This window comes from Protopterus annectens, chromosome 1.part1 (genome assembly GCF_019279795.1).
Source record: "Protopterus annectens isolate FY-2018-M chromosome 1.part1, PAN1.0, whole genome shotgun sequence".
NCBI classification, from domain to species: Eukaryota; Metazoa; Chordata; order Ceratodontiformes; family Protopteridae; genus Protopterus; species Protopterus annectens.
This window is the reverse complement of record NC_056726.1, coordinates 1,761,377,038-1,761,396,778: the sequence shown is the minus strand read 5'-3', so window position 1 is coordinate 1,761,396,778 and position 19,741 is coordinate 1,761,377,038. Positions and strand designations below refer to the sequence as shown.

Genomic DNA, 19,741 nt, shown 5'->3' with positions numbered 1-19,741 from the left:
TAATTGTATTTCTTGTGGGAAACAGATACATATAGAGATTATCATACTTTGTGTATTCCTTGTTTAGGGCCTGAGCACGGCGTTGTTGGGTGTCGCTCTTGTGCTAGATTCAATAAGCGCACTATAAAGAGGAGATTAGATTGTGCCAGGTTAGTCTTGGAAGCGGTGCAATTATAAAATGCCGTCGGATGCTCCGGCGCTTCTTCGAAGAAGCGCAAGGACAAAGCAGTGAAGCCTAGGCTAGAAGAACCCGTGCATCGGACGCGGTTCTTTAGAGGTGTCGGTGGAGCGGTGGTTCCACGGAGGTTTCTTTGGGATCCCAGGGAGAGACTTTGTTATTGCAGGATGTGGCCTCTCAGGAGGCAGGTCAGGGTGATGGGGCTTCTCAGGTTACTATACCCTCCCTGCCTAGGGTGGTTAGGCCCTCTCCTTCTGTTTCCAAGGCTTCTCCTAGGGGCAGGCCAGGTTTAGCTTCAGTTGGTGTCACCCCTAGTTCTTCTGGTACTGTGCCCAAGAAGCATATGCTTAAAATGGCAGAAGATTTGATTACTTTGATTAGGGTTCTTTGCCCCTCCTGATAAGAGACCTAGGGTGGAGCCTGAGCTAGGGAGTTTTGAGCAGGCCGGATGCTTCAGAGTCTTGACTGAAGACTTGCAGGAGTACTCTCCTTATTCTGATTCTGATGTGGATGATTCTACTCCTTCTGCTTCTCCTCCTGAGGATTTTTCTTTTTCAGAAACTCTTCATTCCATGAGGGAGCATTTTAAGTGGGAAGGTCAGGACTTCTCTGCTTCCAGGAAAAGGCTTAGGGAATTTTTGTTTTACCCCAGCATAGGCCTTTGGCTATACCTCGGGTTTTGGATGTAGTGGAAGATGTTTTACAGAGGCTTCTCTTAATCCTGATTCTTTGCCTCCTGCTCCTGTTAAACCGGATAGGTATTACAGGGTGCCTGAAGCTCATAAGTATCTTTTTAAGAGTCCTAGGGCAGACCCAGAAACTGTTAGCCAGGGGCCTAAAGGTGTTAAGGCTTCTGTTGTCAAGAATCTGGTTCCTGCAGATAAAGAGGCCAGGGCCTTGGATAGATGGGGAAAGAAAGTTTATACTTCTTCCACTCTAGCTATGAGGGCTTTGAATTGCCAGTTTCACATGTTGAAATACCAAAACTATCTCCTTTCACAATTGAAGTCTAAGGTTGATGCTCTGGCGGAAGGTATTGATTGTAAAGAGTTACAAGATTTAGTACATGTTTCTGAACAGGTGGGTAAGCATTCTTTGCAATGTGGTTTTGATGCTGTACAGGCCTCGTCTAGGGTGGCTGCCACTGGGTCAGTTCTTCGCAGGCACGCCTGGCTGAGGGATCAAAATTTATCTGACCATGTTAAAACAAGGATTTTAGATGCTCCTTTACAATCTGATTTGTTGTTTGGTTCTCCTGTTGAGGCAGTCTTAAAGAAAATGGAAGACAAGGCTAAGTCTATGCAGACTGTTAAAGATTTTTTGCAGGTTCAGCCTCCGAAGTTTAGTAGAAATTGGCCTACCAAGGGGTGGACATATCCTTCTTATGATTCCCAGTCTAGGGGTAGGTCTAGACGTGGTAGGGGCAGAGCTCAGGGCTCTTTTAGGCCTAGAACAGGGAGTTCACCTGCACAGTCTTCGGGTGAGGGCAGGGGTCAGTCCTTTCATAAACAGACCCAATGACCTACCTTTTCAGCTGCCAGAGCCTTCTCGTCTGGCAGCACCTTTGGGAGGAAGGTTGGCACTTTTAAAAGAAAATTGGAGTTTAATTACCCAAGACAGATGGGTATTGGATATCATACACCACGGTTACAGGTTTTATTTCCATACCTTGCCTCCTTTCAGAGGCATGCCAGACGTTCCTCCTCAACAAAGAATAGAGGCTCACAAGCAAATTTCTCTGTTACTTCAACTAGGGGCCATACAGCCGGTCCCTATGCCAGAAGTGGGCCTAGGATTTTATTCTCGCCTGTTCCTAGTACCAAAGAAGGGGAACACGTGGAGACCAATTTTGGATTTATCTATCCTCAACACTTATCTGGACATTCCCAAGTTCAAAATGTTGACGTTACAACAGCTTTTACCTCTGCTGGGCAAAGATCATTGGATGGTAACTTTGGATCTCAAGGAGGCTTACCTTCATGTTCCTATCAGACTAAGTTGCAGGAAGTATCTGCGTTTCGAGCTGGGACTTCTCACTATCAGTTCTCTGCATTGCCCTTTGGCTTATCTACTGCTAGAGTGTTCACGAAAGTTCTGGCTCCAGTGATAGCTTTCTTCAGGCTAAAAGGAATACAGATCTATCCTTATTTGGACGATTGCCTGATTCTGGCTCAAGGAAGAGAAGAGCTTCTTCATCATTTGGAATATGTGATAGCAGTGCTAAGATGCCTGGGGTATTCTGTGAGCGAAATAAAGTCCAGTCTAGTACCCTCTCAGGACATGTGCTTTCTGGGTGTAAGACTGAATACAGCATCCCAGATGGCCTTTTTTGACCCCGGACAAACAAAAGAATCTTTCCCTTTATTTCCATCAACTATCTCATCAGTCCGGGCTGACTGCAAGGACAGTCCTTCAAGCCTTAGGGTTCATGGCATCTTGTATTCTGGTGCTTCCCAATGCCAAACTGCATATGAGGAAGCTGCAATGGTATCTCAAAAATGTATGGACACAGCACTGCCAGGATCTGGACACTGTCATTCAAATAATACCTTGCATTCAAAGGAATTTTTGTGGTGGGCTCAGGAATGTCACCTAAACAAGGGACTCTCTGTGACCCGGCCAGAGGCGAGTCAGATTTTAACGACAGATGCCTCAGACAAAGCTTGGGGAGCTCATCTAAATGGAAAATGGATACAAGACAAGTGGCCTGCCAGACTACAACATCTACATATCAATCTGAAGGAGATGTTAGCAGTCCAGTTTGCATTAATAGCTTTCAAGGATTTACTTCTTCCAGGGCAGGTGTTGATTCTAACAGACAACACAACTGTCATGTGGTACATCAACAAGCAAGGGGAACACATTCTTATCCTCTATGCAGGCAAGCAATGATTTTGTGGGAGACTGCTCTCAGTTTACAGCTCAATCTTCAGGCAAGGTTTCTGCCGGGAGCACAGAACTCCTTAGCAGATGTGTTGAGCAGATGAATTATGGATCCCCACGAGTGGAAATTGGATCCTCATGTATTTCAGAAATTGACAGTGTCATGGGGAACTCCAGACATAGATCTGTTCGCTTCTCCACTAAACCATCAGCTGCCAAAGTTTTGCACGAAAGGTTTCATCCCACAGCTTGGAGAGTGGATGCTCTTTCTTTCAATTGGAGCAATCTTCATGTGTATGCCTTTCCACCTCTGCCTCTCCTCCCAAAGGTACTTCTAAAGGTCAGACAGGACAAGCCAAGGATGATTTTAATAGCTCCAGATTGGCCTCGACAGCACTGGTACCCATTACTGAGAAGTCTGGTGGAAGCCTCCATGGCCTTTACCTTGATTCCACACCTGTTGTCCCAGGAGGACAGTCATTTGCTCAATGTCAAACTTCACTCTCTTCACCTAACAGCCTGGCATATTCTGTTTTGAACCATAGAGGGTCTCAACTTCCACAACAAGTTTTGGATGTGATTTTGGAAGCTAGAAGGCCTAGTACAAGGAAAGTGTACGCAGATAAATGGAAGAGATTTTTATTTTGGAGTGCAGCAAAAGATTTGATGTTTCTGAGCCTAATTTGAGTGTGGCTCTTCAATATCTTACTGAGTTACTGGACAAAGGTTTGTCCTTCTCTTCTATTAAGGTTCATGCTGCAGCAATTTCAGCTCACTATGACTGTGACCCACCATTGTTTTCTCATCCTTTGTTCAAGCAATTTCTTAGAGGGGCAAAGAATATAAGACCCCACATAGAGCTCCTACTCCTGCTTGGGATCTCAATTTTGTGTTGGAGAAACTCACTCTACAACCTTTTGAGCCTGCAGCTACTACTGAGTTGAAATATTTGTCATGGAAGACTGCCTTTTGTTGGCCATTACCTCTGCAAGAAGGGTTTCTGAATTACAGGCCCTTATGGCGGTTGAGCCTTTCTTAATTTTCCATAAGGATAGGGTATCTTTACGTACTAATCCTTCCTTTATGCCTAAAGTGGTTTCTAGTGTGGCTTTAAACCAAACTATTCATTTGCCTACTTTTATGCAAATCCCCAAAATAAAGGGGAAAAGATTTTGCACACTTTAGATGTACACAGGCAGTTGCGATATTATTTGGACAGAACTAAAGGGTTCAGGCAGTCTCAGCAGTTATTTGTTTCTTTGCTTTGAGTTCTCAGGGCAAGCCTGTGTCAAAACAAACTATTTCTAAGTGGATTGGGTTTTGCATTGCTTTCTGTTATTCCCATCATGGCAAGGAGATTCCAGCTGGGATTAGGCCTCATTCCACTAGGGCTACTGCCACTTGACAGCTTTTTGAGGGTGGCAACCAAGGATATTTTGGAGGCAGCTACTTGGAGTTCAGTGCATACTTTCTCTAGGCATTATCACCTACCACTTTACTCTAAATCCAGGGCTGGTTTTGCCACTGCTGTTTTGCAGGGCATTTTGGCGCTCCTGCTTCCTTATAGTTTGGCCATCCTCCCTTACCTCTGCTTTGGGATTCTACCCAAGTGTAAGGACTGCAGCAATGTGAGATGAAGAACATAGTACAGTTTTGTACCTACCATAAATGTAGATGTTCAAGATCCACATTGCTGCAGTCCAATTACCTCCCTCCTTCCCTCTGTAGTTAGAGGTGGTTGTGTGGGTTGGGTTGTAAATATTGTGTATATTGTATATATTGTACATATAATTAGTGCAAGGGTGGTTGGTTGTTTGTTTGCTGTCTTTGGTTTTGACCTTTATTTTTAGGGTCTTCTGACATCTGGGGCAAGAAAAGACTGAGGATATGACGTCGGTCATGCGCATTTGTACCCTGACGTCCTGATGTCAGTCAAATGCGCCTTGACCGACGTCAGCCTTATACTTTGAAATTCGGGCCGACCGAGGACAGCGGACTACCCAAGTGTAAGGACTGCAGCAATGTGGATCTTCGAACATCTACATTTATGGTAGGTACAAAACTGTACTATTTGTTGTTCTGAACTGTTTGTAAGTTTCTTGGAGGCCAGTGCTTGCTTGGACTAAAGGGAAGTCTCTGTGTTCACCAGTGGCAGTAGTTAACACTGAACAGCCTGCCTGTCCCTGTAGGAGTGGTTACTGCCTAGAAGCTGTAGTTTTATTGGCCATTTTGGGTCAATTCTAAACTCCTTGATCTGTATCTCTTAAAACCCTGCTCCCTCTTGGTTTTGGCATCTTTCCAGGCTTGTTAGTTGTTGCTGAAGCACCTACCAAGGGGAGAAAATGCTGAGAGGAGAAAGGAGCCACTTTTGAGATTTTAAGTATTTTATTCTGCTTTTTGTTAAGAAATACTGCTTTGCCGCCTACTTTCCGGCGTTTTCCAGCTTGCTAAAGTTTATATCTGTATTAGAAACAGTATTTAAAAGACATCTAGAGCCTGTTTACTGCATTTCCTGTTTTGCACTTAATTTAAATTTTTTTTTCTCTTAAAACTGCATTTTACCTGACTTTGGCCTAGCACTCAAGTGTGGGGTCATTTATTGCACTGTTGTGAATATTTTGCTATTTGTGTATCTCTGCTACCTTTAAACTAAAACAAAAAAGAAAAAAAATCTTGCTTTTTTCCTACTTTCTGAAATTTAAGAAAGTTCAGTTACAGATTTGCTGTTCTGAACTGTTTGTAAGTTTCTTGGAGGCCAGTGCTTGCTTGGACTAAAGGGAAGTCTCTGTGTTCACCAGTGGCAGTGGCTAACACTGAACAAGCCTGCCTGTCCCTGTAGGAGTGGTTACTGCCTAGAAGCTGTAGTTTTATTGGCCATTTTGGGTCAATTCTAAACTCCTTGATCTCTATCTCTTAAAACCCTGCAACCCTCTTTTAGTGCGGTCTTGCACACAGAGCAGCGTCTGGCAGCGCCACTTAAACAAGCTTAAACTATTCCTGGCTCCACAAAGTCTACTTTTCACTTTTTCCATTAGAACTGCACTAAATCTCAAATTAAGCACTCTGTTCTCATTTTAAAGCCCTGCACTTGCTCGTATAAGTAATCTCATAGGTAAACACAAACTAAAGCAGTACATCCTCTTATATTCCTTCAAAGCACTTGCTCCCTATTGGTTCTTCCTGATCAGTCAAAAAGGAGTTCCCTATATTATTCAGGCATGTCCAAAGGGCAGTTTCGAGTTTACTCTCCAGTCCAGCTGGTGAATCTGGGAATCTTGAGGCAATCTTACAACTGCCTTATGTATACAGACCACCCTCTCCTCCTCCCAACAAGCTCAAATATATGTGAGAGATGCAACTATATAGCCAAACTGGAGAATAAGCTCTCTCAACCCAGTACAGAGGAGAAGGTAACCACACACACCACAAGTCCAGTCTCACATAGACCTATCGCATCAGCAAACCAAACACATAAACACAAAAAAAATACTCGGAGGCTGTAAATAAAAATGTGCCTAAGCAGCAGAGACCTCCAAAGCAGACATCCAAGCAACACCTACCATGAAACAATATCCACGTAGCACATAGTTCACAAAGTCATTGTGCCACACAGTCACAGCCCTTAAGGCTAAACAGCACACCTAATACACTTGTAATAGGTGACTCTATTGTCAGACACACTGACGTCCCACTCACCAGGCTGAACAAGGGGAAGGTCACTGTAAGCTGCCTGTCGCGTGCCAGGATCCGCCACATAACACAAGCACTCGGGTCACCCCAAAGCAAGTACAAGTATGGCTCCGTCATTGTCCATGCTGGTGTGAATGACCTGAGACGTGCCTCCCTGGACTACATGAAAAAAGATGTACAGGAGCTCTTTGATCATGTAGCCCAGGCCGGTATGACCCTGACCTTGAGTAACATCTTACCCTCACCAAGAGTGATGCCACAGTATAAAGACAAAATGATCAATTTTAACAATTGGCTTAAGTATTGGTGTCATTCAAAGGGGATCCAGTGTCTGTCAGCCTGGGATGACATGCTCGACAAGCCACGTTGCTTTGCTAGGGAAGACTTGCACCTGTCACCCCTGGGTTTTCGAATACTGGCTAAGGCGCTTGCCTCCCCCATATTGCCTTTTTTAGGCAAGGCTCAAAAGACAAACCCACCCCAATAGACAACACAAAGAAAACAAAACTAAGGGTAATGCTGCTCAACGCCAGAAGTCTAAACCTCAAGATGCACGCACTCGAGACTCTCCTCAATATGGAGAATATCGATATCTATGCAGTAACAGAAACCTGGTTCAAGGCTCCCGAGAGCACCCCAGCACTACAAGGCTATACTTCATACCATGCTTTCCAGCCCCAAAACTCGGACCGAACCACAAAAGGAGGGGGAGTATCCATATTTATCAAAGATACCCACACCTTCAGGCTAGTGGCATTGCACGAAGCTTTGGAGACCATCCATGTGCAACTAACAGTGGGCAAAACTGCCTTTCAGTTTGTAGCCTGCTACAGATCACCCTCCCAAACACAGGAACCTCACTAGGCTTTCCTGAGAACACTGGAGAATATGAAGGTCTCTCCAAACACTATTATATTGGGTGACTTCAACTACCCAAACATCGACTGGGAAAACTACTCAAGCCCAAACACCCTCACCCAACGGTTCCTAGAATTTATAAACTCAAATGCTATGGAACAACTGGTCACCACTCCCACAAGAGGGGAAAACATACTGGATCTGGTCATCACCAACATGGGGTCTCTATGTTCCACACCAGAGGTATACCCCTCATTGGTAAGATCAGACCATAAACAAATCTCACTGACCATCCATATTCCATCCCCACCCCTAGCCAAGGAAACCACGGTGAAGAACTTCTCAAAAGCAAACTTCACACTTCTCAAAACTGAGGTGGAATCCTTCAAAGCCCCCGGGCCAGTGGACAATACAGCTCAAAATCCAGAATCCTTTACAAAAGCATTCTGTGGACACCTACAGGAATGCATGGAGCATGCTATCCCAAATAAAACCAAGACTCACTCCTCTAAAGGCAGGAGACCTGTCTGGTAGACCCCAGCCATAAATAAGCTGTACAACAGAAGGAGAAAGCTACTACATGACAGAGCAAAATCCCAAAAAGGGAAGACGTCACTGATCAGTACTAGCAAGAAACTAAGATCCCTCATAAAATCTTCTAAACAAAGCTTTGAAAGAAAAATTGCACAAGACACTAAAGATAATCACAAGGCCTTCTTTAGTTATGTCAGAAACCTGGGAGGCAACTCCCAGATATGCTCTGAGTTAGTGCAAAATGACAAAAAAATTCACTGAACCCACAGACATTGCCAACATCCTGGCAGAAAGGTTCAGTGCAAAACCCCCCCAAAAGAGCAAATGTCTATCCCAACAGAGTGTAGCCTTCCTGAGATCACAGATTCACAGGTGAGAGTAGCCCTCTCCAAAGCTAAAAACACAGCATCAATGGGACCAGACGGTGTCCCGGGCTGCGTCTTACATGAACTCCAAGAAAAACTAAGCCCTCATATAAAGTCACTGTTCAATCTCAGCCTTACTACAGGATATGTTCCCAAGGAATGGCGTACAGCAACAGTGGTCCCACTCCAACAGACCCCAGAAACTATCGCCCTATAAGCCTGACTAGCCTGGTCTGCAAAGCTATGGAGCGTATCATCATGGAAATCATAAACAAAGACATTGGGAACCTCCAGACACTGGATCCTACCCAATTCGGCTTTGTTAAGGGCAGATCGTGCCTCTTGAACCTGGTCAACTTCTTTGAAACAGTTACCAAAGCCATAGATGAAGGGAAGGTAGTCCACACAGCCTACCTGGACCTCGCAAAGGCCTTTGACACAATACCCCACTCGGACATCATAAATAAGCTCACCAGCTTAAATATCAACCCCTATGTCACAAGATGGGTAGCAAACTGGCTCAGGGATAGAACCAACATGGTCAGAATAGCAGGTGCCATGTCAGACTCTAAACCAGTTACAAGTGGTGTCCCACAAGGCTCAGTCCTGGGACCTCTCTTGTTCGGTATATATTTCTCTGAGGTACAGGCTAACATGGGTGGACTATGGCTGACCAAGTTCGCAGATGACTGCAAACTGGGTGCTATAATCGACTCTCCGACTGACACAAGCATCCTCCAAAAGGGTCACACAGAGACTGATAACTGGTGCCAGAGCCATGGCCTAAAGCTAAATGCCAAAAAGTGCATAGTCACCCCCTTTGGAAAAAACAAAGTGCCCACAAATTGCCACATAGGTGGTAATCCATTAAGTACGGAAGAAGTCATTAGGGACTTGCAGACCCAAGTAGACAGCAATCTCTCCTTTGACAATCACGTTGCCAAAGTGGTTAGAAAGACCTTCTATACAGCCCACCTTATCATGAAAGGGTTTAGATCAAGAGAGGTCATTGTGCCCCTCTACTCATCACTTATCAGGCCCATAATTGAGTACAATGCCCCGTTTGGGATGTACCTTACCCGACACCTTCAGCAACTGAAAAGACCCCAAAATTATCTCACCAAGAGGATCAAGGGGCTCAAACAGATGCCCTATGCAATTAGGCTAAAGAAACTCCAGCTCTATTCAGTTGCGTACCGCCTACTCAGAGGCGATCTGTGTCTGACGTATAAAGCCATGTCCAACCCAGAATTAATGGGCATGCTTCACCTCAAGAAATCTAAATCCCTTAGAGCTACACACTCCAGGGACTTGAACCTCAGCACAGAAGTAAACAGGACATGCTGGAGGGACAGATTCATATCCCAGAGGCTCCCCTCATTCTGGAACAAAATCCCAGTCCATGTCAGGCAGAGCCCCTCACTGACCCTCTTCAAGAGAAATCTTGACGAATGGATGGGAGATCGTAAGTTTACCCCTGGGATCTCTTCTGTGTTGCTGTTTGACAGAGATACAGTAAACAAACCTTAAAAGGGCTACCTTCTGTGACGTACTTTACAGAGGCACAGTCAACAAATCTAAAAGGGTGGCAAAAGCCAAACACACTCTGGCTAGGCTTATAAATGCCCTAAGGCAGATAGCCTAGTATCAACCTATGAACCTATAATATATTTTGGATGAATATACGCAACAGTTTTAGCTGTAGTAAGAAGAAGCTTGTTATATTCTCCAATTGCATCATTCAACCATTTCAGAGCCTCCTTCCAGTTTGAATTACTGTCATTACCTGTAGTTAACTTTCTTATTTGCAGTGGTGATGGACAGGTTGACAGATGAGATCAGACAGGAGGCCCCGTGGGCTATGATGTTTGCAGATGACATTGTGATATGTAGTGAGAGTAGGGACCAGGTTGAGGAAACCCTGGAGAGGTGGAGATATGCTTTAGAGAGGAGAGGAATGAAGGTCAGCTGGACTAAAACAGAATATATGTGTGTAAATGAGAGGGAGGGTAGAGGAATAGTGAGCATGCAGGGAGTAGAGCTGGTAAAGGTGGATGAGTTTAAGTACTTGGCATCAACAGTTCAGAGTAATGGGAAGTGTGGAAGAGAGGTGAAGAAGAGAGTACAGGCAGGGTGGAATGGGTGGAGAAGAGTGTCAGGAGTGATTTGTGACAGACGGGTACCAGTAAGGGTGAAAGGGAAGGTCTATAAGAGGGTAGTGAGACCAGCTATGTTATATGGGTTGGAGACAGTGGCACTGACAAAAAGGCAGGAGTCAGAGCTGGATGTGGCAGAGTTAAAGATGTTAAGATTTGCACTGGGTGTGACTACGATAGACAGGATTAGGAATCAGTATATTAGAGGGTCAGCTCATTTTGGACAGTTTGGAGACAAAGCAAGAGAGGAGAGATTGCGTTGGTTTGGACATATGCTGAGGAGGGATGCTGGGTATATTGGGAAAAGGATGCTAAGGATGGAGCTGCCAGGTAAGAGGAAAAGGGGAAGGCCTAAGATAAGGTTTATGGATGCGGTGAGAGAGGACATGCAGGCAGTTGGTGTGAAAGAGCAAGATGCAGAGGACAGGAAGAAATGGAAACAGATGATCCGCTATGGCGACTACTAATGGGAACAGCCAAAAGAAGAAGATGATATGATCTGTATTTAACTTTCAAAATATCTTGCTTCTTGAGTTAAATGCTGAGGCTCAGAAAATAACTTTAGAATGGCCAGAATTCTTTCCCTGTCAACATGAAATCCATCCATCCACAACCCTTTTTCCCATTTTTGTATGTTGGATTGGGGTGTCACATCAACAGTAACAATCAACTAGAGCCAGTATTCACATCAATTGGTGGGTAGTGAGACAGTTCATTCCACACAAATGCACACACATTTGCACCTATGGGCAATTTAGAGTGTCCAGTTCATGTACTGCATGTCTTTGGACTCTGGGAGGAAACTGGAGCACCTGAAGAAAAAAGCATGCAAACACACGGAGGACATGTCACCTCACACCAAGATGTTCTCAACATGAAATAATGTACAAAAAATGCAGGTCTGTTAATCTTATTTGACAAGCTTCTCGTAATGTTTGCATTTCACATTTCACACATACAGCTACACAGAAAGATGTTATTCTTTGTTAAGTATATTATTTTAAGAAACCCAAAAGCACACTTCTGATGAAGTCCCATTTTGGAAGGGATGAAAGCGTTTGACCATCTGTTTTATTTATGGTTTAGTAAACACCTTTTTAATCATTTGTGGTTCTGCAGTTTTATCTTTAGTACACCTAAGCAAGTGTTTTAGCCACTGCATGTGCCTTTGGGTTTCTTAGTTTCACTTTTTGGCTGCACAAATTTACGCTGTTTTTGGTTCCATGTATATTATTTTACTTTGGCTGACCAAATACAAGTGCTATATTATTCCTTTGAATGCTAGCTTAGTTCATTGAACCAAGAAATTCCTCTGTTTGACCACACAGGCAGGCGTAGACAATAGTTTCAATTTTATGTGATGCTCCCCTTAACTGTTATCAATAGTGTAGACACAAGGGCTATCTTACAACATTTAATTTTAAGAGGGAAATCCCACTGTGTACGCCCACAGTTTTACATTTGGTATGATACACATCAAACTCATGCGCACTATTTGTATAGATGAAAAATGTATTTACATTGTCATCAGTGAGCCCTTAATACCTTGTGTATTCATTTCTTTAAAAGCAAAGCATAGTGATTTGGTAGAACAGATATTACACCTACATTCATTTTAGGTAAATCAACACTACTTCGTGTCCAGCCATCAAAAGACCATTCAAATAATACATTCAGCATTTTATATCAGCTTTAATTGATAGAATCTTGCAGTCTAGCTGGAACCTTTCTTTCTATGTTAGCTTTTCTCTCTGATTCACTGCAAAAACTGCATTCATCCTTCTCTTAAAGACCAGATAAATGTATGTTCTTGTCCTTTTCAGCTGCCCTGAAGTAGATGGAGGGGTTTCACTACAAAACATGCCATCTGAGATGAAGCCTCAAATCACTTGATGACTCGTGGATGGAGTTGAGCCTCTGCCCCTTCAGGAGCATAGATAGGACTGCTGTCCCAGTAGGGCTCACTCCACCTCAGGCTGGATACAGCAGTCCTGCACTAATTCATTGCATTATTAAAAAAGTATAGATTCTCTTTTGCTTGTATACAGCCGAATCATAATGATCATGCCACAATCTTGTTTCTGCTACCTCTAGTTCTTTTATAGGAGCCTACAGTTTTGACAATATCCTTTTAATGCTGACAAGTGTAACAATAAGCTTTTATTCTCAGTACACTCTCCTGAGTGTTGATTCCATGAAGATTGCATTAGTAGAATTGTATTTGGTCGTGCCATAATTTATAATGCTATTTAAAAAAAAAATCTATTAAATGGTCGCATTGATGGGTTATATCTGAATGAGTTTAAGCATACCATTACAAATTCTCCCTCACACGGTGGCTTCAAGCCTGCAGTTATATTGTATTTATCTTGGAAAGGCATATAAATTGTCAGAAAAGTGACTGCTGTGAAAACGTGTCCATGATATGTGAGGCTTAGCTTTTTTCTTCAGGTAAAAGAGGGTCTTGAAATGCAGTACAATGTACTTTGTCTTGAAATATTGTTTATTTGTTCTGTTTACTTATTGTTATCTTGTGTTTATGCTCCTTAAGGCTCTTCAGAGGCCTAGAACATTGTCTTTGTGATGATACCTGGGTGACAGCTGTAGCAGAGTATATCTGTGCTCGCTTCCATGAAAGTATGAAAAAAGAAACTCAGTGTTGTAAACATTATGGAAGAAGTGTATTATTTGTGTTAGCTGTCTCAGACGTGTAAAGATGCTCTTGACTTGGGAGTTTTGCTGTGTACTGGATTTTCAATGGTGTCAGACAGCTACTGTGGAAATAAATGGTAGTTTATTCCTGTGGTAATACTTCTGGTAGATGATGCATATATTTGCTTACTCTAATTGATGTATTACATTTTGATAACTGAATAGGTCTGACTGGGGCAGTAGGTCCATCATACAACATACCAAGGAAGACATTTCCAGTCATTGTGAAAAATAATTAAAATAGATAATGATAGAGCAGTGATAATACCATGATTATATATCCTATATACAGCAAATGCAAACTAAGAAATCACATGTTTTGTTATTGCTAGAGGCATAGGTGTCCAATGTAAAACTGTCAAATTTAGACTCTTAAGGGAAACTTGTAAGTGGCAACCCTGGTTTAGTAGTTTTATTCTTTCTGTCTATGAAATCTCTAGGAACTCTTCTGTTCTATTTTCCTTTCTCAATATAATACAGATTTTATGTATCCTTGTTTCTTTTCTTTAACTCACTGTATCGGTATCCATGATGAAATTGTGCATTTACATTGTATATGCTGCAGTTATGTTTGTCATCAGTTTATTATATTGAACGTTCAGTGCTTGTTCAAGCATGTCATTTCAAGAGTTCTGTCAACATCATTTTGTAGCTGTGTGTGAAAGTATTTGTCTTTTACTCAAGTTCTTCTTTCACTAATATAACTTTTATACTTATGAGTATTTAATAGGATACTATACTATAGGATACTATTAGCAGAACCCTCTCCCCATAATAGGAAACACCCAGTAATGGAAACCTAAGTCAGCAAGACCAGATATAATAAACAAATAAATAAATACATACATTTTTCTCTCAAAAACAGGGAGCAGTCAGGCATCTTGAGCTTTTCATGCACTTAAGTGTTGACAACTAATTTCAAGTGAAAGTAAAAGTTTCACTATTTTCAGTTGGTGATCTGTCGTTTTTAAATAGTATTAACCTTCATCTCTCTCTCTCTCTATTTGTTTTTCTAATGAATTAATTTCCAGTGCTAGTAAGAAACATACACATTCCATTCTTTAGGGCAGACCTATAAATACATATAATAATACTGTACCTTGTCCTTTCCTTGCTTAAAGTATAATGCCAGAGTAACAAAGAAGAAATCAAATCTCTAAGGCACTAAGTCCTGGTAAATTTATAACTGGCCCTGACTTTCTCTAATAAATCAGTCAAATGTTTGTTTTTGCTAAGTATAGCAGACTCTATAACCACTGGTACACTCTATCTGTGTAACATCCTGGAATGCATATATTTATCAGCATAAATCACTGCAATGATATGTATTTTAAAATATTAGCAATTTAGAATCAAGTGACAATGGATAAGCAGTTTAAATGAATAAAATGAACTGGACTGGGTCTGAATAATGTTTTTAGCAATGATACACAATCTTTCACAAGTGTTACACACATATTCAGAGGTCTGTACTCACTGTCAAAACCATAAATGAAAGAACTGAAATAACACTTTCATTTACTTTGAAGGGTTTGAGGGGTCCTAATTGTTATGATTTAAATTGTCTATGTTTCTCTGCATCTTTTTTCCTGTAGTAAACTACGAAAGTCTGTGTCTGACCTCAGCCAGCTGAAGTTCCTTACGGGAGAATGGTTTAATGAGGCCAGGTCCAAACGGCACAGGGACAAGCAGTACGGCACTGAAATAATCCGTGCATCAATACGCAAGAGGAAGAAGCAGTACACAGGTAGTCTCTTAAGATTTATAGCATGACACTGACTGACTTTAGTTTCCATGATTATAGATGTGGCATTTTGTTATTTGTATACCTTTCTAGAGAATTAGAGAGATGGGAGGTACTCTTATAGCCATCTAAAATACTGCTATTAAAATGATCCACCACATTCCCTGATGATATGGCATTATGCTCAATTTCTCATACTAGATGTGGTATTTTCCAAGGACAGATAAATACATTGCTTGTTCCAGCCTTTCTCAGCTTATACAAACTCTATGTTATGCTATAACCATTTTATGTTATCTTGTATCTTACTGACATCATCTTCTGACTACTTGCTCTTTACCTGTGAATCCTGTGTAGCAGCCCTTCCCATACCTTATAAGCTACTCCTTGCATGTCTCTCTTACCCCACATATAGCAGCCAAATCACTGCTTCATATAAGCCTAAACCTAGGAATTAGTTAATTAGGGACACTGTACTGTAGTTGTTCTCCTTATGTTTTGTTGATTGTTCAGACAAATCTTACTCTGTCTTCTCTCTTGTTGCTGATTATTTAAGGCCTTTAGTCATATCTGTAAAATGTACAATGCAAATAAGGAATTTCTGTCTTGCAATAGTTCTAATGTTTATGATATTATATTTATTGTCTGTTCTGGTTTAATTGTTAAGACCACCCACTCATTGCTGCCACATGCACTTTTTGTCTTTTGATCATTAACTATTAGTTGTAGGTAATGTTTTTGATAGACTTGTACTCCACTTTCTAACTATAACCTTTTGTAAACTTAATGGGGTGATGCATAAAGGTCACTATGAAGTGTACACACTTCTGAATTCATACACAGCCTTATCACAGTGCTTTTGCTGTCTGTTTGTTCACAAAGGTTACTTGAGGTGTACATACTGAGTACACTTTGTGGTAACCTTTATGAACCCCCTCCCCCATGTATGTATCTTGTGTGGAGCTTTTCTACCTAGGCCTCAGATGAAAAGGATCCTTGTAAACAGTCCAACTATCCCGGAAAACAGATGCTAATTAAGTGTGTAATAATGTAATTTTATTCCAATGTTGCTATTCAAAGTGAGTGAGACTGCTTTCAGTGTACTGCACCTCCGGTTTAGACCTTAGCAAGGTACTTGGCAATACATCTGACCCAGTTCTACACAGAAGATTAGTGGACAAAGTCAAGTTCTGTAGTGGGAATTGAACTGATAGCATGATTAAAAAGTCACCTAAATAACAAGAAACATGATTAGAGAGAGATATTAACAGTAAATGGAATATGCTCCCATTAACAGTGACGTTCACAAAGGTAAGTAATAGGCCTGCTCAGTTTCACAGTTTTGTGAAGGATAGTAATGTGGAGGTCTAGAAAGGAAATGTATGAGTTTTTATTCATGACACATAGGTAGCAAACAGCTGATGCACAACTCCGATAGGATACTAAAATATAGAGAGAGACTCCCCTTTATACACATTTTTAAAACATCATATGGAGCATTATGTGCATATCTGGAGATATTGCACATAGATAGGACTGAGGCAGTTCAGAATAGAATAAGTTGACACAGTCTAAGCTAGTAACAAAGCTGCATAAGTTTAATGTATATAATTCTGAAGAAAGAATAGGTTGGGATGGGGTGTAGGATGGAATCTATTGATTTCATGAAAATGATCAGAGTCCAAGAGTGGCTCAGGCCTTCTAAAAAGAAGTCCTAATGTGGAAATCCAAAGTTCAGGAGAGATGCATGGGAATATTTTTTCCACTAAGAATATTAAGAATTTAGAGGACACGTCCTAACGAAGAGTAGGATATGGTGGTGGATTCTAAAGTAATGACAGTATTAAGACCAGTTGAGACAGATAAGTAAATCTTATGAGGCCTAGGGAAAAATAAATTAAATGCAATGTAGGGTCAGCAGAATGTGAAAAGACTGGTCTGTCTTCTTCTACCTGTCAGAACTAACTTCTCCCTTCCCTCTAGATTTGTTTTGCCTCACGTAAGTACAGTAGCAACTTCAGGCTCCCCTGGACTGCTGTTTATTTTACAAGGTGTCTTGTTGTTACTTTGAAAGCATATTTTTGTGTCTTTACCAGGCAGTTCTAATCTTGTAATCTTTGATTTTAAATTTATCAATGTTGTGTTTTGTTACCTGACTTTCTTCTATTACCACTTTCTTCCATTTTGACATTCCTGTTTCCTATGAACAGACATATTTTTTAAATTATGTTCCTACTAATTTTTGAATTCTTAAGAGTCATTATTGTCATATTTTGAACATACACTGTAGCCTTTCAGGAGTTTTACCAGATATATGCAAGTATGCTAATAACTGCTTTTTGTCAGAAATATATTCTTCAGTCATTGGGAATTGTATATGTGTCCATGACTTTGTCTTCATGTAACTGTCAATTACCAGAATGTGTGAGAGACCTCCTCGGTTCCAGGGACAATTGTGTTATTTCAGTCTGGTTGTCAGCCTCTACTGGTGATCTTAAGAGTAGATGAACATGATAGTGTTTATCTACGCATGACCTGCAGTGGGCTCCATGCATGCTGTTCTACGAGTAAGGGAATTATGTACCATTTGACCCTCTCACCAGCCAGGTTTTGGCTTCAGTATCAGGTGAGGCCATATCTCACTCTACTTGAATACTGTGTTGCCAGTTGTGGTCCTATTTTTGTCTGATTCTCAGATTCACCTGGTAGTATTTACAGACCAAATGTTTTATTCTTAAAGGGTTTCTTTCTTACAAAATAACTACTTGGTCTTATTAAAACTGTAGTGGGTGATATGTATCAGTCCATGACTTGCTTTGGGATGCTTGAGTTTTATTCAGAAAACTAGTTCACTCCTTGGCTGTCTCACCATGCCATTCAGTGTCAGTTATGTTCATATCTTAATTTACTTTTGAGTTCTACTAGCAATATTTTGATTAACTATTTTTCTGTCTGTTTTTCTTTTCATCTTTACTTTCATCAGCAAAGGAAAATGTGTAAATGTTGAGCAAAGGAAAAGGTGTAAATGTTGATAGTGGCCTCTGCTTGTTTTTTACGAACCTAACATTTTAGGGACCTATCCTTTTTCTGAAGTGAATGGAACTTTTTTTTTATTTAAACTCTTCCTCCTGTCCAGTCTGGTCTTGGTACTAGTTGTGGTCTTATGCCTGCTGGGATTGACTCAGTCACTGTTTACCTCTTTCCCAGTTTGAATTATGTGACAACATCAGATGCAGGACTCTTCTTGGGCTGCATCCTATCCATTTTATGGAAAGTGATGAGGCATATCTCTCATCTTCTTAGTGCAAGAAATCTGGACAAAGCCTAAAATAATGGGGGGGGGGGGGCAAAGGCCACAAAATATAGACAGATTTTAAATATTGCTCTTATAAATTTATGAATTTAGAAATTTGCTAGAATAACAGGATTCATGTTAGCATGGATTTTCTGAAGGATGGGAAGTCTCAGACTCAAATGCAAGTCATTATATAGTGATTTCAATCTTCAATGATTTTCAGAGAAAAACACAAATTTTATAAGGAACATACAAAAATTTTGAAGCAAAAATCTGGACAGGTGAGAGGTATGTGTTGAGGTCTTCAGTGTAATTCATCTCATAGACTTCATTCTTGACTCCAAGATTTAATGTCTTCTAGACCCTAAGTTTGGTGCCTAAACTATTGATACCCATCTCTGTTGTTGATTCAGCAGTAATTAGCCTGGCACTGAGAACGTCTTTCTTGATGGGTACCATTTAAGAGTCAGGCTGTTGGCACTGAGCCTGCTTCAGAACTGAGCTCATAAGCACTGAAATAATTTCAGTGTTGTGCTGCTCAGTGTGGATTACTTTTTCATGCTGAGGTGATTTTTCAGAGTTTGGCCCTTCAGCATGGATGGGGTTTTCATTTGGAGTCAGTACTCCTAGACCCTGATTTTGAAAACGTTTCTGTGTCTTGGGAAAGCCATTAATGTTGCTTTCCTCGACCTTATCTTCATGTTATAATAGTGTAAGGAATTCTCATCAGTGACCGAAAGAATGGTACTATTCCTGTCCTCTGGGGAACATAATAATTTGTATCCAATTCCAGTGGTCTTATCAGTACTATCTTAGAATGTGCTTTGGGTTCTGTTCTTTTCCTGTTTATTTTTAATGTAGCTTCCCACAGGGTAACCAAACATTGAATCTCTGTATCTTAGGATAGTATGGAATTTAGTCTTGCTCTGATTTACTTATTTATGTACAGAGTTGATGTTTATTCTTGACTGTCTTCTCTCCTAAGAGTTAATGAAACTGACTGATAATTTGATTGCCTGCTTGTTATGCACCTAACACCAGTTATCTCTAATGCCAACCATTCTCTCTCTCCTTCATTGTGTGGAATGTGTAAACTAGAGGCTAAAACTGAGCTTCCCACTGCATGTACAGCCTAAAGGGAATGTTACTTTACATATAACATGTGGCCCTCCCTTTTTATCCTATAGACATGTATCCCTTCATAGCCTAACATACTCTATAGTTGTCCAAATTTCTCATCCACCTTCCTGTCCTGTACAGAGGGTGGCTCTGTTCTGCAAGTAGGTGGCTTCTATTTATACCTGCCTCTTACCCATATTCTGACAT

General features: G+C 41.2%; 1 protein-coding gene across 2 annotated transcripts in view; it reads left to right on the top strand.

Moving 5' to 3' along the window:
- SYTL1 (synaptotagmin like 1) overlaps positions 1–19,741 on the top strand; it is a 1,083,808-nt gene that overhangs the window by 602,046 nt on the left and 462,021 nt on the right. For both annotated transcript variants that reach the window (XM_044084360.1, XM_044084368.1), the window contains one exon: positions 14,972–15,123. In XM_044084360.1, coding sequence (XP_043940295.1) covers positions 14,972–15,123 — 152 coding nt within the window. The remainder of the gene's footprint in view (positions 1–14,971; positions 15,124–19,741) is intronic.